General features: G+C 44.3%; 2 protein-coding genes and 2 long non-coding RNA genes across 5 annotated transcripts; 2 read left to right on the forward strand and 2 right to left on the reverse strand.

The window, feature by feature from the left end:
- The first annotated feature begins 11,886 nt into the window (after positions 1-11,886).
- Positions 11,887-13,685, forward strand: LOC127301264 (uncharacterized). The gene is made up of 2 exons (XR_007851965.1): positions 11,887-12,279; positions 13,146-13,685. It is a non-coding gene; the product is annotated as an uncharacterized lncRNA (long non-coding RNA).
- A 414-nt stretch (positions 13,686-14,099) lies between these two features.
- On the reverse strand, positions 14,100-15,876 carry LOC127301263 (uncharacterized). 2 transcript variants are annotated; one of them, XR_011745344.1, is made up of 3 exons: positions 15,234-15,857; positions 14,982-15,110; positions 14,100-14,507 (listed from the first exon to the last, which is right to left on the reverse strand). It is a non-coding gene; the product is annotated as an uncharacterized lncRNA (long non-coding RNA). The 2 variants fall into 2 exon arrangements; XR_007851962.2 differs by having other exon boundaries at positions 14,982-15,876.
- Positions 15,877-17,317: 1,441 nt separating this feature from the next.
- Positions 17,318-23,872, forward strand: LOC127301265 (protein EDS1L). Its single transcript, XM_051331477.2, has 4 exons — positions 17,318-17,815; positions 18,669-19,436; positions 19,682-20,399; positions 23,130-23,872. The coding sequence occupies exons 1-3, from the start codon at positions 17,429-17,431 to the stop codon at positions 20,396-20,398; spliced, it is 1,872 nt and encodes a 623-aa protein (XP_051187437.1). The 5' UTR covers positions 17,318-17,428; the 3' UTR covers position 20,399; positions 23,130-23,872.
- Positions 20,863-21,639, reverse strand: LOC127303925 (uncharacterized). Its single transcript, XM_051334639.1, has one exon. The coding sequence runs from the start codon at positions 21,637-21,639 to the stop codon at positions 20,863-20,865; it is 777 nt and encodes a 258-aa protein (XP_051190599.1).
- Positions 23,873-27,483: the final 3,611 nt, after the last annotated feature.

The raw sequence follows: 27,483 nt of genomic DNA on the forward strand, positions 1-27,483 counted from the left end.
TTTCAGAAATAACAATAATGCAATATGCTAGAAAGCCATCAATACCAGTAGAAAACAAAATATATACTTTGCCAATTATGATGTTAACATCATAAAAATGCAATTTCACTTCTCGTGAACCTAAATTAAATGTCCATTTGAATATTACTACATCAGGTTTAACTTGCCACAAGTAAATAACTACAAAGATAATAAGAAAATAAAGTATCACATATACGAAAGACCTCTAAACCAACTATGGAAATTCCTTGCATTTGTCTCCTTCTCTTTAGACATAAAACACGGTGCAGGTTGTTGTCGGCCAAGATACCAGTCATATGACTGCTAAAGTGCTAATGACAAAATAAATACCTGGTGGCATAACAACTTTATGTTTTTTATAGGGAGTATATGAGACTAATAAAATTTGCCAAATTTGTTCTTATAGAATAACAACCAAATGTGAATTGAAACCATGCACTGAAACTTCCTGGAATCACTGAAACCTAGTGCAAAAATAAGAACTGAATAGTAGAACCCATAAGGAATCAAGTTTAGAGACATCTATCATTATATTCAAGACTAATTTCAGTCGAGGAGCACACAGTTCCTTTAGCACTAATTGAAGCTTTGCATCCCATTTGAGGTAACTGATTCATTTAGGAAATTAACACTTCGAACAGGAAAAGGGAAAAAAGGAACGTATCAGAATACATAATTCCTTAAACACTGACTGAAGCGCATCCAAATTTAGATAACCAGGTTATTTTTCTTTATAGAGAACTATATTTGCCATACAAAAGAAAGGATACTAAGCTGAGACACAAGTCAGTCCGAAGCATAGTTGGAGGATGTACCTAGCACAATATCTATTGCAGTACATGGAGAAGCCGGTAGCAGCAACATATTCTCAGCGCATGAGGATGATCTAGAAAGTCCAAAGACAAAAGAATGCAGATGAGGCTTGTAGGTATGTTCAATCCTATTAACCGAGAAGGAAAGATGGGTAATTCAAGACAGGATACCATCACTCCTTGGTGCCTTCACAAGGTCAATCCTATAGCAGTGTCGAGGATGGTAATAGTGTAGCATGTTCATGGGTGGTTTCCCAACAGTCGCTCTTCCTACTTGGTCATAGAAAGTAAACTCAATGTGAGCAGTATTACCAGCTCCAACGACATACACACAAAGGATCAACTACAAGGGATGGTCTATAATTGTTGTCTATCATAATTCAGAAGTAGTCAAGCCAGAAAAGAATACCAAAAAAATGATCAAGCAATAAATATGTAGTACATTATCAAGGTACCACTTGCTAATACAGCTCTGCTGGACTGTCATGTAAGGTTTGATCCGTCCCTAATGGACAATGTTGTCTTGTGTAGGCCTTCGTTGCATAACTACATCATGTTAATTTATGCAAAGTTGACAGAAAAAAGCGAACCGATGAAACTGTCAGGTACAACAGTAATGCACTGAAGGTAAACACATATGCCACTGGTGGTACTGAAAATTAACATGTATCAAGCACATATTTTCTAGCATATAACATGGGCATATTGGAGAGGGCGAAAGCTAATTGTTAGAAGAAAACATGCTATTCCAATTACCAAAATAAAACGTTTGTTCCCAGCACCACTGCTCTCTTGCATAATTCTCCGCAGTGTGTCATGCATCCAGTAACCAATCCTAAGACGTGCAAAGGGAGGGCTTGTACATCATTGCAATATGTTGGCAAGACCATCGAAGCCATCGAAGTCGACAAGGTAGGTGCAACAGCTGGCCGTTGTCGCCTTTATTGTAGGAGTCTACCTGCTAGCCGAACTCTAGTTGCATAAAGTAGAAAGTAAATTAGGGAGACAAGAATTGGTTAGAAGAAGTAGCTGCCCCGCGATGGAGCTGGTCGCAGAAGAATTGCAGGAAGAGAACTCAGTTATTGAACATGTTTGTCATGAAAGATTAGATTTCATGGCTGCCATTTCCAATTAGGATTCTTCATAACTTCAGACCTTGATTGTCAATTAGGATTACTCCATACCACATTGCTATATTTCTACCTATGCACTCTGCACACTTACATTTTTCAAGGAACAGAATCCGTTCTTATATTATACATTATAAGATGCCTTTCCAGTTTCTTTGTTTTGAAATCTGACATGTACTGCTAGCTAATATTTAGGAATTATAACAACTAAACAGGACTACTTTGCATGAGATTGAAACTAAAAAAAAAAAGATTTTTATAAATGATTTTTTGTGGAGAAATCATCATTATCTCCTAAATGATATTATATTATATTGAACGAATCAAATAAGTAAGGAGAGCTCATGGATGGAGGGCATACACAATCAAGAGAAAAGGGAGATTCATCATTATCTCCTAAATGATATTATATTATATTGAACGAATCAAATAAGTAAGGAGAGCTCATGGATGGAGGGCATACACAATCAAGAGAAAAGGGAGATTGATTCACGGCTTTACACTCAGCATCACCAACACGTCTCACCCGCTCTAATCGTATCATTTCAGGAAACAATAGCTGCTGCTTGTGGAATATGACATGCTTGTTTCCCAAGAGGCAAATCACAGTTCTTGTTGGCGTATTGCAATTTTGTGTGTAAAAAATCAGGTTAATAAGTTCTCAATTTATCTAATTATTTTACTCTGTCAAGCATTATGTGACTGCTGCAATCTTCAACCAACTTATTTGTTGATAGTGAGAAAATTAAAAAGAAGATAGAACAACGAAGGTATAACTGGTGTACCAGAGAGTAGAGGCTGAGCGTAGAATAACTACAGGAGGAACATAGATCTGGATGGCTAGATGCAAAGGAAAAGAGAAGAATCAGCGAACTCACCTCAACCATACGGACCAGCCACCAGGAACTCCATCAGCAAAGCAACCGTGACGGCGAATTCCTTGGGAGAGAAGAGCGTCAACGCAATAGGCGGCACCCATCTGATGGCCCCTTCTTTATTCTTCCCTCTCCTCCTCACCACCCGACGTCCACCGTGGCTCCTGCTGCTTGAGGTCATCACCTCCCTACACCGTGGCTCCTGCTGCTTGACCACAAATTTATGACTCTCCTTTTGCATTTGTGTCGACCACTAATAACAATATGAACAAGAGATATTAAGAACAACACACCAACTAAGCATAAATCACGAATTCCATAGGAAAATCAAAAGATAGACTGGAGGGAGATGGTATACCAAGGGACAAGCTGTGGGGGCGCCAAACAACTTCGAGCGCTCCAGCAACATTTGGAGGGCGTCCTCAAGCGGCTTCAAACAGGCTATCATAATTCTTTTGTAAGTTTCACCAGATTCCTCGAAGAAGGCACCCTGACGTCAAGGTTCTATGTTATATTCAGGTACTGCACACTAATCTTGGAAGACAGGATACTGCATCGGCAAGTGTTCCGAGGTGGAGTAAAACTGCACCTTCTTGTGTGCACACGCTGAAATTTATTGGAAGCAGTTGTATTAAAGATTTAAAGTCAAGCTGAATCCAGACAGTGAAAGAACTGTACATCTAATAGGATGTTGTTTGATTTGAGTAGCAGAGAACGAACCTGAACAAATGATGGCTTATTTCCCAACAGAAGGAAACGACTGTGGTCACCATAAAAATACTGATTTGGGTGATAATTTGGCTTCCAATGGATCCTCCAATTCTGAATTGCCGAGGAAGAATAAAAATGAGGACAAATGAACGGCAGAAGGCCTGTAGAGACACATTTAGAGCCCTTCTCATAGATGGTAGAAGCCCCATCTTCAATCCATAGAACAGAGGTCGCTGGATAATTTAACAAAGTCAGAAGTACGAAACTGGCAACATAATCAAGTAACTGCTAGGAAGAATTGAAGAAACTTCAGAAAATAAAGAGAACATTACAGGAAACAAATCTCTACCAATAACAGTGAAGACAAAAACAAAGTGTCTGAATGGAATTTGACCATAACGATGTTCTCAGAAAAGAACAGAGATTGCTCGTATTAGTCTTCTCAATTATCTCATTCGAATTTCAAACTTAAAGTATCTGTGTGCAATAAATATTGACCGAAATAATGCAACAATGCTACCAGCCATCCCCTTCTCTAGTCAAACACCAAAGTAAAATACCAACATATAACAAAACATATTCCTTCCTATGACTCAATAACAGAAGTCATCAGCACAACCACTTATTCCCATGCAGTTAATCCTAATCCTAGTAATATGAATTCTAAGCTTGACAACTCAAACCCAAACTGTGATTTTGGAAGAGTCAAAGAGTACATCTAGAAACCTAAACTGCGATTTAGAAACGACGATAACTGGAGCAACCACCTCCCACGCCCAAAGTCGTGAGTGTCGGACACCGCGCCCAGCACAGCGCCGCGGAATTCCAGCCCGGCGACGACAGCCCATCCGGCGTCCTCGGGGACCAGAGATCTTATGCCAAACTAACAGATAGAATCTTATGCCAATATATGCAATTTATCCTTTTGATGCTGGAACAATCTTATGCCAAACTAACAAATAGAATAGAGAGAAAATATGAGCCAAATCCTTTTGTGTGCAGTCTGCAAGCAGTCGAACACACAAAAACATAATAAGGTGTACACAAAAATACATCAACTAAATTATAGGGAAGGCTGCGGTGGACATACATAGAGGTTCACTGGCCGCTCCAGCGACCAGTGTTTCCCCTCCTGCTTTTACAAGCATCTGCTGGGCACACCTACAACCTCAAATGGAAAACAAACTCAGAAACGATGTGCACTTCTGCAGCTAGCTTTATACAATATATTCTCCTGTTTTAGGAGAGATTCTCCTGTTTTATATTAGAATCAGCTTAACTTTGTTACCTCCAAATATGAAATAGTAAATATCAGCATATCACTGACTTGCCAAACACATCGTTGGATGGAGTGAAAGCGGTGGTAAAAAAGTACTATGCATAGCCAATCAAATGACCAAAAAAGATATCCCCCCTGAGAAAACTCTGTGATGGTCTGCTTTCCGAGATATATGTCTCTCAGACATTGGCTAAATCCATTTTCCCATTCTATTTATTAAAATGGAGTTGAATCTAGTTGTGTATTACCACATTTTTAAAACAATACTTTTAGAACACGAGAAGGGATCAAGCATGAATCAACTATCCTCTCATCTGTTACACCTGTGATTGCCTATTTTCTGTGATATACCCCACTCTCGGGCATTGGCTAAATCCACCTTCATCTAGAAGACCACGGATGCCCATGAATCCATGTGGAGTGCATTAGCAGCAAAAATATATATGGTAACAAAGAGAATCAGCAATATTCGGGAATATGAACAGATGCACTTGAGCATCGTGATAAATAAAGGAAACGGAACCAAGAAAGACATCATGACAACAGGAAAGAAAAGAATGCAGGTGGAGCGAAACTATACCTGATGGACTCGAAGGCACACCTGAACAACAAAATAAAGGATCCTCAACTAACACAACCCTTCATCAGAAATCCTAGAAAACCATCCAGAATCAGTAAGCAAATTAAGCAGGGACAGAACCAAGTGATAATCAACCTTGTACTATTTTCAATTTAACTTAAATTAGACAGGAAGTTTACCTCACTCAGGGATGAAACAGAATGCAAATGATTAATCCAAGGTCCAGATTTTGCATCTTTGTACATTTCCATAGATTATCCACATTTGCAAACTGGTTCCGACTAAGATCAACAATTTCAACCGCAGGTAACAGTTGCAACAACTCGTCCATGAGTACCAGACCATTAGAAGCACAGACATACGAAAGCCGAATCCATACATGAAAGTCCTTGACATCCATCACTCTACTCACGAATACATGCTTAAGAGCATCCTGCAGTAGTGCAAAAGTTAACTGTTATTAATCTCGTAACACTGTGAAACATCCTGCAGCAGTGCTTAATAAGGAGGCATAAATTACACTAATCAGTCGATAAAAGTAAAGATATATACAATGTCTCCGTCATTTTTTTATCTGATCTGGACAGTAAGACAAATCATTAAAAATTCCAATTGCATTGGTACATGTGCCCCAATCATCTATACCTAATACATAATCGACATCCAAAGATATAGCTGGAGATTCACATCCTTGAATGCGCAACAAATCTAGAAATTAAATAACATTGTGTAGTGAATTAGAAAATATATGTACGTCTAGAAGAGTAGTAGTCTTCTAATTATAACCATATAGTTGAGGTAAACATGACCAGATGCAAAAAATACAAAGCAAGTCACCACCCGTGTAGCTGTTTAACTATGCTATGTACACACATGACTAAGTTGTAGAGATATGCCAAAAGGGTCAGTCCGTCCTACCTGGTAGGCTATAAAATGAGCAGAGAGTGCCAAGCAGCTTTCGTTCACCTCGTAGCAGGCTAATAGGTTTATCTGGAATCAGGAAGCCGCATAAACTGTCAATAAATAGCAATTACAGACAACCAGGGCATGCTTCTAACATGAAGCTAGTTATGCAAGGAAAGATGCAGGAAATGAATAATTAGATGCATGCTTCTAACAATTAGAAGCTAGTTACAGACAACCAGAATATACAGATGTGAAAAAGGAAAAAATGAATAGATTGCACAACGTTCATTTTAGAGCAATTTATATATTACATATATGCACTTATCACACATTGCAATTGCACAACGTTCATTTTAGAGCAATTAGAATGTTCTCCGAATTTAAGAATTTTAGATACTACTAACCAACTGAGATATACATATGCCATTGCCAAAAGGCCCCTGGTTCTCACCTCCTTCATCCCATGGTGCACTCGTCTACAGAACTCGCCCCTTTCACCAACAACCTTCTTGATATATACCCTTGTTGGAGAGGACCGAGACAGGGGCCCTAGGAGAAGCAGCGACTGCTCGGTGGAGGTCGGCAACGACTCAATGGAGGTTGACACCATTGCTAAAACCTGGCTTCAAGCAACGCAAAGCATGTAACCAAAGAAACCAGTAGCAAAAAAGCAAGGCAACGCCTGTAAGAGTTCAAACTGAATAAATTAGTATTGGCAGTTTTATTGGTACTTCTCCTCATGAACAACGAATTTATCAGTGTTTGGCTTCAAACAAGAACAATATTCTTTTGTGAAAAGTACTATTGCAGGGTTTAGGTGGAATGTACCTAGAGGAAAACCAGCTTCATCCTGATATCAGTCCATCAGGTTGGAGCTGAATCTCCAGCATTGCTTGGTTTTCTCTGTCAATCTACTGCTGCTATAGCAAATTTCAGCATTAGTAAACATTCATGCATCATCACTTGGATCATGCATGTCTCCACTTCTCGTTGACTTTTCCCCGGCAATGGTTGTGACCCCTGCATATACATTACTCAACTTGTCACAGATCTCTTCGTTACAAATTACAAATTCATGATTTTCGTTTATGCTAGATGATTCAGAGAGATAAAAAACATTAAAAGACAAACAAAATTAGCACAAAAGGTGAAAGTAGGATGCTTAGGGACCCTATATACATTATAATAACATATGCACAGACCCCGCAATAAGACATTTTAGCTTACCTATCCAGAACATAAATATGGCCTTGTCATCACCCTCGCCTCTTGGGCCTCCCATAGACATGGCCAGATAATCCTTCAGGCGAACTCACGACAATCTGTGGCCTGTTATCTACATGGTTTAATGACATTTGCTCATAACAAACAATTCAATAGTAGCACAATATATTCATTTACCTATAAAACAAATGAACAAAACCATACAGTTTTTTGGCGAGGGCAAGGAATCATGCTGACCCGAGGAAAAGACTGGGAGGCGACCAGGTCCAGAGACGTTTGTGGAACTACGGTGGAGGTGCCGGCACATGCCAACGTTGCTCTAGTTAGCGCCAGTCTTCCCGAGAAGGTCAGCCTCATCTCCATCCTAGCGTAGCAAACAGCGTAATATATAAATTTGATTTCATTGTCCTCTGTTTGACGAATAGCATAGAGAAATAGTAGGATTAACAGAACTTCTAATTACAGTGAGATCTAGTCCAAAAAAAACAGAGTAGAAGTCGAACTATTTAAACAATTTAAGACAAACGAATAAATGTTGTTATGCATCCAATATTCCTCAATCAACTAAGAAGTGGAGCAAAAGTTTTTCTATACACGAAAATTCAATTGTAGCCACACGGAACACATACCTAGGTCTGTAGCAAAAGTGAACCGGAAGCTCCAGCTTCCTCGCGGATTCTAGGAAGCAGGCGGGCACCTCCTGGCCGTCGTCCGGCCGGCGTAGACGATCAGACCGGAGTGGAGCGAAAGTTCTGCTATATACCACTCACACCCCTCCTCCTTCATTCTCTACAGCCAAGAGGAATGAGAGTGAGAGAAGACATCGGTCGAGGAAGAGACACAGAGAACCGGGAAAATAGTAACTCAAATATCTGTGCCGCCTGCCGGTTCCTCTAAGCTAGCTGTTTACAAATTGAATGCTAAAACAAGGGAGATAGTAAAGGATGCCCAAGAGTCATGACATGATCAAGAGCAGAGAAATTTACACAATTCAAAGAAATAATGGTCATGCTCCCTGTCTCATACCATCGCAAACATAAGTGAAGTTATGATCAGCTCCCACAACTTGAAAAAAATTAGTTTCAGCTTTTACCAAAAAAATCCTAAGCAACATATGCTTCAAACTAAATACTTTAGGCACAATCCAGAAGTGCCTATCCATGTTCTAACATGTAAACATGTGCATCAGTTGCAGAAAATAACAAAGTAATAAACAATCTACATTGGTATAGTCCTATCCCTTCACCAATGAACATGACAGGAACAAAATGCCATTATTATCAAACTAAACATGATCCAGTGTTCACATCACACGCTCGCTGAACATCCAAATCATGCAAGAACACAAGAACCACACACAAACACATGTCTCACTCTCAGAAAAACAAATCAGAACGAGGCATCATACCTTCATGAGCCAATTCGAGTATTTCTCCTACAATCACCATTTCATCAGTATGGTCTCGATCTTACAACACTTAATATGATCCGCCTCGCTGCGGCCAACAGCAACCAAAAAGATTAGAAACGCCAGCTCGAGTATTATATTGGAAATAAAAACAAAATGAAGAGGAGATTTACCAGAGATCCTTTTCTTGCTCGCTGCAACTGAAATCCCACGAAGAAAATTCAGAAAAACACAACAAATTTAGATATGGTTGCCTTCCATCTCTCCCTTGACCTGGAGATGAAGCAAATCTTCCCCGGCATCTCCTCGTCGATCCTCTCCAACAGAAATGATCCTCTCCAACAAGCAACCCACTGTCCTCCACACCTTCCCCAATGGCCATATGGCCTGCTGGAGACCTACAGGCAGTGACGCCACCGAATCATAGCAAGAAGGGATCACATCTTGACCATCTCAAATCGAAATGCATCCTACAAATCAAGAAATAGAGAGGAGAAGGGGAGGTGTTGATTGCACACCTTGCTTGGCCACCAAGCCCTACCACAAGCCTGAAGAACGTCTTGGGGAAGCCAATCCTGCACCGCTTCCCAATGGATGACGACGGGGCGTGAGAGCTGTGGCATAGGGTGGATATGAGGGCGGGGGCGCGGGGCGGCTGGCGCAGCTCCGGCTCCCTCCTCCTCGCTGCTTCTTCGCGCGGCTAGCCTCACCACGCAACTCCTGGGCTCGAGGAGGCGGAGGAGCGCCGCTCGCTGCTTCTTCGCGGATCGTCCTCGTCGATTGCAGAGGCAGGGGATGACGAGGCGGGGGAGGCGCCTTGACCGGAGATCTCGAGCTCCGCCGGCTGTGGTTGAGCTTCTCAAAGCTGCGCGTCGCCACCGCTCTCTGCGTCGCCGCCCGACTCCGTGTGCTCTCATGCTCTTGGCACGGCGACGACCGCGACCGGCGGCGACCATGGCGCTCTACCAGCGGCGGCGGCCGTGTCCGCGCTGCCTCCTTATGCGAGGCACGAGGCGGCGGCGCCCTCGGTGCTTCTCTCCAGCGCACGGAAGAGGAGCGGTGAGGTCCGGCCCCTTCCATTCTGGCCGCCGCCACCTCCGGGGGCTCCCGTAGGAAGAGAGGATGTGGAAGAGAGAGAGCCGGGGATTGGGGGAGGAGAGACCGATCCGGGTCTAGGGTTTTCACCGCTTTCCACGGAGCAACAACTGAAACGAGGGACGCAGACGAGCCCTCGCTGCTGCCTCTGATCACCGGTCCCACAAGAAAACAGGCCCACGCGTCATAGACTGTGAACAAGCTGCGGCGGGTAAACAAAAAATTACCGAATCCAGCGGCTGTCATTGACGCGGGGGTGAAAAGCTAACTGTTGCGGTGGAAACGAGCGGTGTAGATGCATTTGCCCCTCTTAGGTGCCTTGGTTGGCCGGGTCTTCTTTGAACATTTATAGGAAGAACTAGGAACTCCTTGGCCTAAAGACAGGCTTGATGAACAGATACTCCAATAATAAATATTCAACAATTAGAGAGAAATGAACTAGGAACCTACCATTAAACTTACAAAAGATAAAAAGTAACTACACATTTCTTATAACGACGGAACAACCATGGTTTTGAAAGAAATCGATAGATAAGCACTCTTATTCTTTATGTTTGAATTAAAGAATGAGTCATATGACAGAAACAAACAAACATATAGATTTCATGTTTACATGATTACATGTGACTAAATACAAAAAAAAACTAACTTCGGTATTATGAAGACACATGATAAATAGATTTAACTACCCTCGCACAAAATTAAGAAAGTTCAAATAACTTGCATTTTTTTTTCAAAACACAAAGAAATTATTAGAATGCTAAAATATAGCGTCTACTTTGCGTATAGAGAGGCAAATAATTACAATCGTGGGATGATATAGGTCGGCTGGCTGCTCTTAATTTTTTCATTAGTTTCATACTCACTCCTTGCCAAAAATAATGTATATAATTTTTTCTAATAATTAAACGATCTGAAGTTTGATCAAGTATGTAAATAAAAATATCAACATCTAGGGTACCAAATAAATACCATTAGATTCACCATGATGTATATTTATATAAGGTGTATAATTGATATTGTAGATATAGATACACTTTTCAATAAACATGGTCAAACTTTACATCATTTGATTTTTTAAAAATTATATATGCACTATATTGTGGTGAGGGAGTAAAATATTCTTATTTATCAGTTGGTTTGCCAAGAATGCAACTTCCTCCGGAGAAAAGTGCAACATTCTAACCATCTAGGAATTAAATTAGGGAAAACAAACGTTTTTTGCTCGCTGGTTTTTTAAGATGTTTTGCTCACATTTTGTCCCTCCATCCGCGAATAAATGTACTTTTAGCTTTAAAATTTAACTAATTTTATAGGTAGCAACACTTGTGACGCTAAGTTAGTATTATCATCCATTTTGAAATATGATTTCATAATATTTATTTATGTTATATACTATATTGCTACATTTTTCTATGTAGTTAGTCAAGTTTTAAGAAGTTTAATTTAACACAAATGCTACTTATTCATGGACGGAGAGTAAGATGCTAGTATTTAATGTTTAAGATGACAGTGATACCTCCAACCCACCAAGAATCAAATCATAAATTAGTTTTTTGAAAGTGCTTATAGAGTTAGAGTATGCATGCATATGCATTTGACAAATATGTAGAGATTTATTAGTGTTCCGTCTTTTACGGTGATTGGCACGGAACCTTGGTTCCATCTAATCTAATTTAGGTTCCGTCTAATCTGATTTTTTGTGACCGTTGATTAAATCAAGTGATAACTACTATTTGACTGTTATCCCTTCGATGTATTTGGCACGGTAAAAAATATGATCAGTTTTGGAAGGAAATAAGTCTCGTGCCAGTTCCAACCAATCAAAAAGAATTGTCGTGCGAGTCCATATCAAAAAAGAAAAGTGTATGGTGCGAATCTTCTCCCAAAACTCCTCTCCGACGACCTCCTCCCAGGTCTCCGACGAGCTCACTCCATAGATCTCAAACCCATGCTCCTCCGACTAACGACACTGCTGTGCCCTGGCTCCGCCGCCCCGCTCGAGCGACGCCGCCGTCATCCGGCCAGACACCGCTGGCCTCCAATCCACACGCCACAGCCAAATCGGACACCTCCGTCTCTTCAACTGCGGGATTGGGCATCAGTCCTCCGCGTCCAAGTCCGGTGGATTGCCGCCGCTGTCAACGGCGGGATCGGGCCCCCAGCCTCAACAGCGGGGTCCTATAGTCAGCGGCCACCGCGATCCTCGCCTGCGGGATCGGACACCACTGCCGCAAGGTTTTACCTAATTTTGTTTGACTGTTTGAAATTTGATTCGATTCACGCTTTGAATTATAGCCTGGTTTTCCTTTGCTCTGAGCATCAACAATACTCTCAAATTTGTAGTGCTGAAAGAGATACACATACCACATTAGCTGCATCAGTTTTTCTGCAGAGGTCCTGCATAGAGGAGTTTGACTACCGTTGTCTCTTTATTTTCTTCTGTGCCAACATTCATAGTATTGGCATTTACATATTCTAGTTTACTATCCGTTATCTACCAAACATGTCCCTGCGTGTGTACCATGATAATTGCATGGTAATGCAAACTAGTTCTGAACCAGATCCTGCTGGATCACAACTTACAAGTGCTGAATTTTCCCAGTTTTTACTGATAACTGAAATATCAGTACACCCTTCACATCATCACAAAGTAAAGTAGTGGATAGTGACGGCTAAATTTAGAAGGGCAATCGGTATTTTTTAATGATCATACACATACACCAAGTTATCTACCCAATCAGTAACGATCAATTAGCACTGGTCCCTGGAGTTTGCGGTCTAGCCTGACAGTACTAGTTCTTGTTCTTTGCATGGAAACTGATTGCTAGCTAGTCTGGGTTATTAAACGTGGATATCATCTGCATAGTTGTTTGAAACAAGGCTCGGATGCGTTATACATGCCGACTATTTTGTTGACATTACAAGTTCTAGCTGCTCCAGTTTGCAAGATTTGTCCGTGAGGTTTCGTTATAGTAAGTGTATACTATATGACTTTGAGCAGTTCAGCAATTGACTTTAAAGTTCTTTTTTCTTAATTTTCTTCGCTAATCCTGAGACTGATAGCCAGAGTGTATACTATATGACTTTGAACCTTGATGCAGGACCCGAGAATGAGGGAGTGTGACACTTAGAGTATAGATGGCATACCTGTCAAAAAGGCCAAGTCTGATGATAACATCTGCAAGATTAGAGTTAGCCTTGCCCAGAAGTTGAAAGAGCTTTTTTTTTTCCCATTGTGAAGTCCGTAGTCTTCTCCTTTTATCCATGTTGTCATGGATGGCTTCGTAACCTAATTTCCATCACGTGATAATAGAGTGCATGTTGAGTGTTACAAAAGGGGATTAAGCGCTGAGCCCTTTAGCCGCCATTATTCTGTCTGGGCAGCTACTAACATAAGAGGCCAGAGAGACTATCTTGGATGCCGTAGCAAGGAGCTGAACTGGGGAACTTCTTTGTTCGCTAGTGTTGGTGCACACAAGTCCGAAATCTGTATCCTCGTTGTAATTTTGCATTGTTCGAATTTTGGAGGCATCATGTAAAGCTGGTAAACTTTTGGTGTTGATGAATTGATACTTTGGAAGTTTTCTTTTGTAGATGATAAATCTGCTATATTGAAACTTTGTTATCACTTAACATCACAATCCATGTCTTGTGTTTTAAATGTAGATTTATATGCATTATGATATTCTACTTCTATTTTAAATGTTGTGGGTGTGAAGTACTGCAATGAAGCTTGTCCAGAGGGCAATGTGCAATCCAAGCTTCTGAAGGACCTGTCGACCTTCACTTCCGGGAAGGGCAAGTGAAGGGCTGGGCATTACCAAGACGCATATACTTCAACGGCGAGAGCCCTGCCATGCCTCCACCAGATTCGTACCCAAGTGTTTCCAAGCTCCTATCCTTGATTGAAGAAGACAACATTTCTTATTATGTCTATTGGCATCTTACCAATGGTGGCATTCTTGCACAATCATTTTGTGTTGGATAAATACTGCGGAAAGTCCCCACCCATTGGCAGTTGACAGCTGACATGCTGAGTTTGTGACAAGTTTAGGTTGTAGGCTCCCAATAATAAAATCTGGAGCAGGTGTGTTTTAGGATGTGGAGCTTAGGCATAAGAATGTGCCTATCAACTCACATCTTCTGCAGACACATCACGAGGTACAAATATTTTGAATACCATGGTTTGTTACAAATGTACCGAATCGGGAAAAACACGAAAATTTATAAGAGAATAAATTTATTTATCAACATAGATAAAAGGCTTTTAATCGTTCGATCCTTTTCATAAGTAAAAGAAGTGAAGTAGATGTCACTAAGAACACGGTTCGTCCACTCTAGCAAAGACACATGTTGACTCGTTCATGGTGATGACCTATCTTCGTTCAAGGCTCTCGGCCCAACATCAGGTAGCCTGAAGGGGCAACAACACTCCACAAATCTTCGTGTGATTCGGACGGATCCTGGCAAAAAGCATAGATAGTATTAAGATCAACATAAAAATGATGCAGGTAAAAACACTACTCGAGTGCGGTGTGCCTGTCACCCCAATTCAGGCCGCCGGCAAGCGCCATTCACCCAGCGGCTGTGTTTCGTGACGATGACGCACTCTTCTTCGCCAACAAATCGACACTACCGCCTTGGAAACAATGTACTAAACAAGAAAAGCTCCCCCTCAAAGGTCGATTAGCTGCCTTCAACTGGTATCTTGTTTTATATTACCCAGTTAGGAGCATTGTTCATCTTGCTACTTACAAATCCAATACATTAAAGAAACAAATAATGAACCCCAATAAGTACTTCTGCGTCAGATCGGTGGATCAACTGCGGAGGAATAAACGTTGTGACATGCAAAACTGTGATCCCCAAATGCAAAATTTGGAGACAACACAACAAAAAAATATAGATAACTTAACTTAACAGGAAAACAGAATCACCTTAGCAATCACATGACCTTCATTTTGTGCCAACATTTACCACCTTTTTCTCTGGCTTGTGGCTGCAAAATATCCATCTTAGAGGAAACCAACCAGTCCATTTGTCCTAGCACCAGAATTCCATTTATCCTAATAATGGAAATGCCACAACCACACTTGAGTAATAAAACAAATGGCCACCACTGCCAAACAAGAAAATTGCACAAAGCTTCAGTAATTGAAGTTCAAGACAAAGTATGAAGTGAATCTTACATCCAACCAAAGGACGCAGTGCCTTCGCCTGAAACTTGAGAACAATTTATTGTCCATAATTCTACAGGTTCATGAGCTTGTATCTCCAAGATACGCTCAACATTAAGCCATAGTGTTGGAAACTGAACGATCCTATTGGGTATTCATTGACTATGCTATGTTCATATTCTATAGTCAGGTACCTGGCAAGGACCATAGCGCAGAAACATATTTCTATTTCCCCAGTGACATCAAGAACAAATGCATCTGCAGGAGGAGCAGGACAACCTTACCGGGACGTGAAGTTGCGCCGCCGCCGCCGCCGGCTCCTTTCTCGCCTAGCTCCGACGGGCGACAGCCACCCAACGCCGCCGCCGCTCCTCTCCTCGCCGGCCACGACCAACGCCGCCGCCGCGCCTCCCCTCGCCGGCCCGGCCGTGTTGATCCAGGTTGATAAAGAACGCCGCCGCCTCTGCCGCTTTCCTCCGTTGCGGGGATCGCCGGGAGAGAATGGTTGAGAGATTGAGATGATGAGAGGATGAGAGGATGAGCGACGGTGATATCTACTGTACATATATTTTGTTCATGAGAGATTGATGGTAGCTTTAAGATCTGTGCACAAATGCTTAATTATTTGTTGCTTTAAGATTAGTGTAGTTTCATCGGTTGCCTTGGCCACTTAAAAGGATGTTCGTCTTTTATAATGTTGGTAAATATATTTAAGGTTCCGGACCCACAAATTTTGGTTCCGGTCCCATATTTTTGGTTCCATCACTTTGGTTCCGTCTATTTAGCACCGTTAGATCGAGGTGGATGGAGGGTTATTAAAAATGCCAACCACCATAAAACTTGTATAAGAAGTATACTCTAGGATGCTAGTCGCTCGGCCGTGCTACTGCTATTGTGCGTACGGTATCAGCCACCGGTGAGGCCAGAAATTGCCATCAGAGCATCTTCAACGGGACAACACATTTCGGACGTTTAAATTGTTCGCGAGCATTCGTTTGCGTCGCCTAGCGGACGCGAAAATGACCATGAGACACAAATTATCCATTATATGTTTGCGTCGGGGCGCACCTCCAGCGGTCCGATGCATTTTGGACACCCCACTGTTTTATTTTCCTGCTACTTCTTTTTCTTTTCTGAAGAACTCTTCAATTTCTATATCTATATCAGTTGTAATGAATCTTTGAAAGAGCAAGTTCAAACACGAAAACAAGTTGTACTGATTATAAATTAATTCTCGAATCGAACAAGTTCAAACATATTTAACATATAAACTAGAGAACAAATTTGAAAACAAATAAATTATAAACTAATTCTTGGCCTTTTTGTTAGAAGTCCCCGCCTCGTCGTACTCACGGATGCGCCTCCTGCTTGGCACCTCCTTCTCCGAAAAGGAACTGCCGGACGACGCGTCCGTGGAGCTTGAGTTCCGGTCGGACGACTGGTCAGTGGGGTCTTCGTCGTCATCATCGGTGAACGGACGACGACGCTCCGCCTGCCCCCGCGCCTGCGCCCTCGCCCGGTCCCTTGCCTCCTTCCTTGCCGCCGCCGCCTCCAGCCGTGCCCACTTGGCGTCGAAGTCCTCCTCCTCCTCCTAGCCATCGATGCCAACGGCGCCTCCCTCCTCCTCGACCTCCCTCGGAGGGGAGCTAGGGTCGCTAGGCGTTGCAGCCCTATCCCACTAATGCCGCCATCCCGGCAGCTTGCCCTCGCTATCCGTGTCCGACGGTAACGACAAGTTGCTCATGGTGGCTAGCCGGTGTTGGAGAAGAAGAAGAATGACAGCCGGTTGGACGTGAATTATATCAGGTGCAGGGGTTATATTCAGCGGAGATTAATGGCGGCGCATATAAGGAAGAGGCCTGCGGTTGCTCTTTGCGGCGGTTCGGCGCTCCATTCCGGCGGTTGGCGGGTTGATCGGCGCGGTTGCCACTCCGGCGGTTGATCTCCCAACAGTTGTTGTGCTTTAATTCACGCCGATCAAGTCAGGCTCACTGCAAAATGGGCCCGTGGGGGAAGCGAGCGGACGCTCGCCGTGACCGCACCACAGACGCAAACGTGCGGCATATTTGCGCCGCGTTTCCATCGGCCGCGCTCGAGATGCCCTGACTATCCGTCAACACGCCGGCGACAAGTCAACCCGGCAGTCATCTCAACCATCAAATTCCAGCGGAGAAAGGGCGGCGCTGTAGCCCCACCGCTTCACCACGATGCCGATGGACACTCCACCACGGCGCACGGCGGCGCTGTCCGACGACGACCGCCTGCTGGTCGACCACTGCGCCGCGCTCTCGTTCCCCTCGGGCTCCCGCTCGCCGACCTCCGCCGCCGCTGCCGCCTCCTCGTTCCAGGTGCACCACGCGTCCCACCCCTACCCCTGCGCGGCCTTCGTCTTCACGCCCACCTGGTCCGCCGCCGGCTGGATTCCCTCCTCCCCCGACGCCGGCGGCGGCCGCGTGCCGTTCGGGGACGCGGAGGTCGACCCCGCGGTCTTCCCGTCGCTCCGCAGCGTCGGGAGCGGCGTCCCCGCGCGCGCCAGCGCCGCCTTCATGGCCGCCTTCACAGGCCTGCTCGACGGCTCGCCGCTCCAGTCCGAGGTGAGCACCTTCTTCGATCGCTACTTTCGATAAAACTATATCTGAACCTTCTGCACTTTGCTACTTCAGACTTGTGTAGGAAATAAGAACTTTCAGGACGGAAACCTTATTTCTCCTGGAACAAAAGCTCCATTCCTGTCGTCATAGAAGATATTTCAAATGCTCCTTTTGGATCAATATTTTGTTGCCTGGCTTCTGTAATTTTATCGTAATACTATGTGAACCGACATGAGCTATGGGGTGCTTATTGGAGTATTTGGAGATTAGTGTAGTGCTCTAGTGTTTTAGAGAGGGACTACGGGTGATAGGGAGCATCTTTTCCTTGTATTTTCCGTATTGTTGTAATGCCTTTGAAGTACTATCTCCGTTCCAAAATATAAGCCTTTTTAGAATGCTAGGAACGGAGGTAGTACTTTTTTTTGGTGGGTTATTCATTTTCGTAGTGCTTTTATGGCTTAACTAGTTTGATTTGAGCCTATGAAACAGAGCAAGAGATTTGCTTAGACTCTGTAGTTACAGTGTCAGATTTCTCGTAGTAGATGGAAGGCTGCAAAGTAGTTTAGCTTAGTGCCTTTTATGTTCCGTGCAAACAAGTAAAATGAACCAGATGTTCTATCACTTTGATAGAAAAATGAAGTGACCACAGTGATTTCAGCAGTTCTACCGATTTACTCTCCGCTTTTGTTGACAGCCTTTGTTTTTCTTGTTATGGGGATACAACTTTCATAATCTTACCTCTTGCTCTGCTATATTTATATCAATAGAGTGAAAGTCTTCTTGATATGGTGAATTCTATTCGAACAGCATTTCCAACTGAATGATGAAGGGGTGATTTCTGTTTCTTCTGTTACAGGTATCTAGAGCGGTGGCAGAGGAGAAACGTATCGTATTCACAGGCCATTCATCAGGGGGTTCAGTAGCCACCCTTGCTGCCATATGGTTTCTCGAGAACTGTACCAGACGGGGAAGTGTCAATCAAGCACAACCGTTTTGTGTGACCTTTGGGGCACCTCTTGTTGGAGATAATATTTTCAACCACGCTGTTAGAAGGGAGGGCTGGTCGCAGTGTATCTTGCATTTCATCATGCCACTAGACATCATCCCACGAATACCACTGACCCCCCTTGCATCCTCTAGAGAACAAATTCAATCTGTTCTCGATTGGTTATCTCCTCATAGTCCAAACTTCTCACCTGCTGGGAATTCGCTTGTCATTCCTGAGTTTTATGAAACCTTGTTGAGAAGCACGCTATCTATTGCCAGCTATGAGGCCTGCTCTTTCATGGGATGCACTAGCTCAATCCTAGGAACACTTACGTCCTTCATTGAGCTCTCCCCTTACAGACCCTGTGGGACTTATCTTTTCTTGACGAGTCCCGAACAACTGATTGTTCTCACAAACTCGGATGCTGTATTGCAGTTGCTATTTTACTTCCTTCAATTGGATCCCCAACAACAATTGCTTGATGCTGCTGCCAGAAGTTTAAGTGCTCACTGGCAATATGAATCGATTAAGCAATGTGTGACACAAGAGATAGCTTGTGTGGACTACCTAGGAGCAATTTCATCATCCCTTCCTGGTAGGCCAATGAATGGAACAGCAATTGGTGGACTTGAACTGGTAAGCAATCCTCTTCTTCAAAAACAACTGTGGCTTGCCATATTAAAGATCATTACTTTAGTTTTTAGCCAAAGGCAACACATATGTTTGTAGGTTAGTAAATAGCAGTGTACACATCAAATTTATATCAGCAGTCATTCCCAATGACACAGTTCTACTAGTTCTGTTTGCATACGTTCTCCTAAGTTTCAAATACTAGTAAAGTTAACCAGTCCAATCACATTATGGCCACTTTCATATTACAGAGTAAGGAAGCTATGCTGAGCCTTGCTGCAGCTGGACAATGGGAGAAGCAAAGAGAGATAAACCAAGCAAAGATAGACGCAAACTGCAGTAAAATTCAGGAAGCCCTCAAGTCCCTGAACGAGTACAAGAGAACATGCGAGCTCCATGAAGTGAGTTACTACGATTCCTTCAAGCTTCAGCGGGAAGTGCATGACTTCAATTCAAACGTACGTAGGTTGGAACTAGCCGGCCTTTGGGACGAGATAATTGAGATGTTGCGAAGGCGTGAACTTCCGGATGCGTTTGAAGGGCGAGAAGAGTGGGTGAATCTGGGAACCTCATACCGCCGGCTGGTCGAGCCCTTGGACATTGCAAACTACTACAGGCATTCCAAGAACGAGGACACCGGCTCCTACCTCTGCAAGGGGAGGCCAAGGCGTTACAAGTACACCCAGAAATGGCGCGAGCAGTTACTGCGTATCCCACTAGGCTCCAGCCTCGAGTCGTGCTTCTGGGCAATGTCTGAGGAGCTCCAGGCCGAGATGGTCAACGGCAAATCGTTCCAGGATCTCAAAGACAGGGTGGGTAAACTGGAGAGCGATGCACTTGGATGGTTCACCTCTGGAAGTCTTGGCAAAGATGTGTTTCTGAGCAGCTCATCCTTCGTGATATGGTGGAAGACGCTCCCAGAGCAGCACAGGTCTGCATCCTGCATCGCAAGACTTATACCTCCGTAAGGTAAGATCTCTTTAGAGCTAGCCGTTTCCGATATGCCAAGAGCTACTGTATATTGTGTTTCTGAACTCTTACGTGTAGTACTTTGTATGTATTCTCGACGGTAAACAGACTATTTAAAAATGCTAAACAGTTGTCACATAAAACTCACCTACCTATTGTTTTATGTCGCTGGCCTGACCAATTTAAGAAGAACTCTCCTTTACTACACCACCAACAGAGGAGTATTTCAGTTGCAATCATAGGATATTACCTTGTCATATGCTTGATAATACCGCAGGTAGATGGTCAGTAACTTTCTCCCAAGCACTCGAGTCAGCGAAATCACTGTTTCGTAGTTCTACTTTTAAGAGTCAAGTCAATATAAGAAGTGTAGGCTCAAAGTTCACACCGTTAACATTGTGAAGGACGAGTTGGATTTTTGCAAACAATTATATGTCAAACAACATGCATCACAACGATGGAGTTAGCTACTACTAAAATCAACCCAGATACTAGGATCTACCCTATGTACTCCCCGAAATGCCCTTGCTTCCTCACCTTGTCCCAGTTCATCTATAATAACTAAATAGGAGCAACCCACTATGTGATTTCTCTCAACATGCAAGCATGCCACCTCAATGTTTGTGTCATAGTTATCGTCTTGCATAGTGGAATGGGAGAATCCAAGCTTTGGCACAAAGGCGAGTTCATTGTCGCGTTGAACAAGGTCGACGTGGATGGTCTCACGCCAATCGATGAGTCCGGGGAGGAACACCTCGTCTTGCATCCCTGTGATGTTTGTCGTCTTCATCATCGTTGTCAGCGTGACAGTGAACAACGTTCTTCCTTTGAGGCTCTCCGTCTTCTCCCACTCCATCGTATGTTTGTTGAGCTTGACGACGTTGACCGGCGTCCCGTGGTGCCCGACAAAGATGGCCATGAGCTCGTGCCGGTCAGATTCGAAGAGGTAGCTGTTCTCGCATTTAAACCCAAAGCCGTGGGGCTTTTCGAGGATTTCAAACCACTGGTCATGGCTACCCCCGTTGTATACAACTAGCTTCCCGTCTTCTCCCAGTATGTAGAGCGAGCCATCGTGGAGGACCGGATTGCAGTCCGGCGACACCGTAAATGGGGGATCAAAATCCATCATATCGCACTTCTCCCACTGGCCCCACTCGTCGTTACTAAGTCTGATAGCAAGTGAAACACTGAGTCCGGTGCTCGTCGCGACGCCATACATCCTACCTGCGCCGTCGTCCATGGGCGGAGCCAGGGCCCGGCTAGCCTGGGCAGCTGCCCGGGCTCCCATCGTGCATGTCTTTGAAGATCAATTAGAGAAAGCTAGTTAAAATAGTATTTTGGCTGGGCAAAATCTTCTATGCTTGGCCGCTTTTTTTTCCCTCAGCATCTTGCCCAGGCTCTGGTCCTGAGCCAGCTCCGCCACTGCCGTCGTCGTACACGGTGAAATCAAAGCCGGGCTTTGAAATTGGTGGCAGAATGTTCATGTCTCCGGTGCCGAGCTCGGCGCTGAGGACCTTGTACGGCAACCCCAGTGCTAGGCGTAGTCCTCCTGCGGCGGCACAGAAGATATTTGCGCCGGGGGGCGCTTCCAGCTTCATGTCGATCTTGAAGCTCTTGTGGTAGTACGGGCTGTAGCAGCGGAAGCTGGTGCTGGTTCTGTCGTTGGTGGCGTTGAGCAGGAGCGGGGTGATCCATGCTGGGTAGAAGGGCGACAAGGCGCGAGCGGACTGCCATTGCCGGCAGACAAGACCGAAGCTCGGGAGGCTGGACCACCTGACCCGACTCAAAATCTGGGCGAGCACGTCCACCGCCAGAGATGACCAGTCCCGTTCTTGCGACGCCGCCACCATTGCCAGATTGTCGACAGAGAGCTCGAGCACCACGCGCTGGTTAGTGCCACCTGCTGACACGAGATTGTCCCGTGTTGAAATAAAGAGTGTAGGTTTACGTTAGTTTTCTGGTGTATCCGAGCAGTACTAGGTAGAATTAGGAGTCCTGTTTGATTGGAGTTGAAATAGTACCATACGTGAGTTCTGGTTCTGGTATAGGTCTCCGAGTACAGATCGAGCTGCTCCTATATGTTTTTCCAACCGGACTAGCTCCTTTGCTTAATGGAAATATTAGATTAATAAACTAATTAACCTATAAACATATATGGGAAGTATATGCGATGCTTGTAGTACCACAAATTGTAAACGTGAGAAAACCAGAGAAATAAAGAGGAAAATATTTAGCGTGTGTTTGTCCATTTGATGTGATCTATCCGTGGGCGAAATCCCAACATCCCGGACTCGGTACCGTTTCATGATGCTCCGTCGTGGTGCTCGTGTTCACTTTGGACTTGTGTCCTCTTTCCTCTAGCTGATGTCCAAGATGAATTGGTTTACTGGTGTTTATTTGTGGTACACCCTGCCAATTCGAACACTAAATCCAACAAGGAGCAGCTTTCATGCTCTAGTGAGTCGCAAACAGCAGCTTGCTCAACACGAAGGGGTGATTACTGAATCCTCTACTACCAATAAAAATATGTGGTCTGCCTTGTAGAAACTGAATGTTATGCCCAAAGTTAGGGTTTATTGGTAGAGGATTACGAGGTATACCCCCTATTGAACATATTTTGAAGCATAGACATATTCCCAAATCAGTAGATGCAAAATCTGCCTGGCAGCAGATGAGATCTTATACATGCTTTGCTCACATGTGACCATGTTTCATGCACATGGCTTCTAGGCGGAGGCACAAACTTGGATGGATTTCTCCTTACCGAGACTTCATCCACTAACATGGTCAAGATATATTCATTTTCGGAGTTGGATCATCGGAAGATTATTACTGTCATGTGGGGAATTAGGAGCGTAAGAAATAGTAATTGGACACATTAAAAGGGAGGTTATGACCGGTCTAATGTCTGAAAACGGACAAGCAAGCATTGGCAATGCTCGAAGTTCCAAAGAAATACGCTGCATCTCAAAAAAAAAAAAAAAGGCGGCCATCTTGCCTGATAATGGATGGCGCCCGCCTCAGTAAGCTGTCAAAATTAACAAAGACGGGGTTCAATTGCTGGAAGCTCAGAAAGGTGGTGCTGGAGGTGTTGCAAGATCACGTCCCACCTATCTAGGAGGTTGGAGTAAACCCTATCAAGGGATTACTTATTCTCTAGTACATGATGGAGAATCGTCTTCGCAAAATTACGTGGGCTCGGCAAGCTGGTGATGGAGAGACGGATTGCTTGGATATTGTCAACCTCTCTAGAACACTTACATGGACCGTGCTCGGCTGTGGTACCAATTCTTCAAGAAATATGAGAGTTAGCTTTATGATTTTCTAGTTTCACAATACATGTATCAAGAGCAGCGGACGGCTAATCTCTGTGCCAACTTGCTTGGCTGATCAATCACGCTGTGTGTTACATGAATAAAGATCGCCGAACTCCTGGCAAAAAATAAGATAAAACTGATGTACCTATGGTTTTATAGACTTTTTCATGTCAACATAGTACTATGTCACAAATCATGCATCGTAACATTGAAGTCAATTGCTACTACCACTACCAAAATCAACCCAAATACTATTGTTATCTACTCTCTTTGCTCCCCAAATTGACCTAGCCTCCTCACCGTGTCCCAATTCACAAGTCCACATGTGTATGCCATGGTTCTCATCTTTCGCCATCGGGAGATGCGTGAATCCCAGCTTTGGCACAAACGCGAGTTCATTGTCTCGCTGAACAAGGTCAACAACAATGGTCTCAGGCCGATCGAAGAGTCTGGGGAGGAAGATCTTGTCCTGCATCCATTTGATGTTAGTCCTCTTCATCATCGTTGTGGGTGTGCCGGTGAACAAGGAGGAGCCATGGAGGCTCTCCGTCTTCTCCCAATCCATGGTACGTTTGTTGAGCTTGACGATGTTGACCGGTGTTCCCCGGTGCCCGACCATGACGGCCATGAGCTCACGTTGGTCAGACTCGAAGAGGTAGCAGGCTTTGAATTTAAAGCGAAATCCCCGGTGTTTCCCGAAGATTTGAGGTCGCCGGCCATGTTTCAAGTTGTGCACAAGAAGAAGCTGCCCGTTTGTTCCCATTATGTAGAGCGAGCCGTCGTGGAGGACCGGGCTGCACTCCGGCGACGGTGCAAAGAACGTGTGGTTATGTTGATCCATGAGATTGCAAACCTCCCACCCAACCGACCACTCGCCGTTTCTAAGCCTGGTAGCATGCGAGACGTCGACCCCATCAGCCAATTTGACGCCGTACACCTTGCCTACGCTGTCGTCATGGAGCACGAAATCGAACTTGGTCCGAGAGGTCGGTGGCAGCTCGCACACCGCGCCGGTGCCGATGTCAGCGATGACGAGCTTCTTCCGCGAGCCCAGCGTCAGCTGTAGTCCTCCCGTGGCGTAGAAGATCTTGGCGCCGGGGGGCACCGCGAGCTTCGTGTCGAACTTGAAGGTCTTGTGGTAGTACGGGCTGTAGTAACGGAAGCTAGCGGTGGTTCCGGCGGTGACTGCGGTGAGCAGGAGCGGGGTGATCCAGGCCAGGTAGAAGGGCGACAGGGCCCGTGCGGACTGCCATCGCCGGCAGACGAGACCGAAGCTTGGGTGGCCGGGCCACTTGATCCGGCGCAGGATCTCGGCGAGCACGTCCACCGACAGAGACGACCAGTCCCGTTTTTGCGATGCTGCCTCCTCCATCGTGCTTTCTCAAATTCTCAATCGACGGGAGCTAGCTCGTTCGCCGGACGCTACTTATTGCCGGGTGAGTAGCTAGGTGCCGCTTCATGTTGGAGTTCAGGTCGGACTGGTGTCCTTGGTGTTAGGCCTAAAATTGCATGAGACCGCACAAGATCGCAAAAGCAGACACTAGAACACCTAATGATCATAAACAGAAAGATTTAGGGATGCATTACGCATTGCAGGAGTTGCCATCGTCGCCTGCTCGTTGCAGGCGTGAAGCAGAGAGGTCGTTGATGATCTGGGGATCCTCCTGATCCCCTCAGGTCTCCGGCCGACCTTTGCCACAGCACCGCCGGGGTGTAGGCTGGTCTTCCCGTCGTTCTGCGCCTCCCTAGATCGGTAGGGCTTTAGGAGTTGTGGGGAAAGCAGCGATCTGATCGTAAACTGGCTTGATCGATAGCAGCCAGGCTCCCCCCCTTTTATATGGCACAGGCGACAGGGGACCAAACCATCGAGTTGGTTTTGGTGCCCCCGATCAGGGCGCGTGAGATGCGAACGAGGTGGTCACGAACGTTGGTTCGTGGGCCTCCTCCTTAACGTTATTTGACTAGAACATTTTTGTCAATGTTTATCTCTTAAACCTGACGTTATTTGACTAGAAACGTTTTTGTCTCTTAAACCTGACAGGTCAACCAACATTCTCCCCCTTGATCGTTAGGTTTAACATCATTTGCCCATTCTCCATAGGAATAATAAACCAAAGTGAGGTGTTACAACAACCAATGAAATGCTATTGAACCTCAACACTTATGGCATACCAGCCTATCTTGAAATGGATAACATAATACTTATTGGGAGTGGTTCTTATTATGGTCCCTTTATTCCAGAATCATAAGGCTTCCAGTAATCCCATGCCGGCAACATGCTCACGAAAAATTCTGGGTGGTAAGCCTTTCGTTAGCGGATCCGCAAGCATACGAGTCGTACTTATATGCTTAACCTTAGTTGTTTGATCCTGGATCCTATGCATCACAACATGATACTTAATGTCAATGTGTTTGGCAGCATCACTTGACTTGTTGTTATTCGCATAGAAAACTGCGGGTTCATTATCGCAGTACAATAGAAGTGGTTTTGAAATGCTGTCGACCACTTTAAGTCCGGGAATGAAATTCTTTAGCCATACAGCCTGCCCAGTGACCTCATAACATGCTATAAACTCTGCTTGCATCGTAGATGAAGCAACTATAGTTTGTTTGGAGCTTTTCCACGATATAGCTCCTCCGGCAAGTGTGAATATATAACCTGACGTGGATTTCTTACTATCCACACAACCGGCATGATCAGAATCTGAATAACCAACAACTTGTAGGTTATCAGACCTTCTGTACGTAAGCATGTACCCTTTTGTTTCTTGCATATAACGCAAGACTTTCTTTGCGGCCTTCCAGTGGTCTAGTCCTGGATTTGATTGAAATCTGCCAAGCATCCCGGTTATAAAAGCCAAATCAGGGCGTGTGCAAACTTGTGCATACATGATGCTTCCGACAACTGAAGCATAAGGAACCGACTTCATCTGATCAGTTTCAATTTGGTTCCTCGGACATTGAAATGTCCCAAACTTATCGCCCTTGACTACTGGGGCAGGTGAGCCAGAGCACTTATGCATATTGAATTTCTTTAGTACTCGCTCAAAGTATGCCTTTTGTGATAGTCCCAACACACCTTTAGACCTATCTCGATGAATCTCAATGCCGAGGACATATGAAGCTTCACCGAGATCTTTCATATCAAAATTGGAAGACAGAAAATTCTTGGTCTCGTGGCAAAGATATCCTTATCACTGCAGGCCAATAATATGTCATCCACATACAGGACTAATATTGTGAACCTACTGCCCTTAAACTTAACATAAATGCAGTTGTCCTTAACATTTTCAGTAAAACCAAAAGTTCTAATAATCTTATCGAACTTCAGGTACCACTGTCTTGAAGCTTGCTTCAAGCCATAGATGGATTTCTTCAGACGACATGCTAAATGTTCCTTTCCTTCCACAACAAAACCTTCCGGCTGAGTCATGTACACGTCTTCATCAAGGTCGCCATTTAGAAATGCCGTCTTAACGTCCATTTGATGCAATTCTAGATCGAAATGAGCTACCAGAGCCATGACGATCCTAAAAGAATCTTTAGCTGACACAGGAGAGAAAGTCTCATTATAATCGATTCCTTCTCTCTGTGTGAAACCTTTTGCCACAAGTCTAGCTTTGAACCTTTCGATGTTCCCTTTGGGGTCGTACTTAGTTTTGTAGATCCATTTGCAACCTACTCTTTTGGCGTCATTAGGAACTTCTACTAGGTCCCAAACATCATTTGAGCTCATAGATTTCAACTCGTCTTCCATGGCGATTTGC

Source organism: Lolium perenne, chromosome 5, assembly GCF_019359855.2.
Source record: "Lolium perenne isolate Kyuss_39 chromosome 5, Kyuss_2.0, whole genome shotgun sequence".
NCBI classification, from domain to species: domain Eukaryota; kingdom Viridiplantae; phylum Streptophyta; class Magnoliopsida; order Poales; family Poaceae; genus Lolium; species Lolium perenne.

Excerpts from the sequence above, each read along its gene's own strand:
- LOC127301265 (XM_051331477.2), top strand. The coding sequence starts at position 17,429 with ATGCCGATGGACACTCCACCACGGCGCACGGCGGCGCTGTCCGACGAC. Across the intron at positions 17,816-18,668 it reads GCTCGCCGCTCCAGTCCGAG|GTATCTAGAGCGGTGGCAGA; the intron begins GTGAGCACCTTC and ends CTTCTGTTACAG. Across the intron at positions 19,437-19,681 it reads CAATTGGTGGACTTGAACTG|AGTAAGGAAGCTATGCTGAG; the intron begins GTAAGCAATCCT and ends TTCATATTACAG.
- LOC127303925 (XM_051334639.1), bottom strand. The coding sequence starts at position 21,639 with ATGGACGACGGCGCAGGTAGGATGTATGGCGTCGCGACGAGCACCGGA.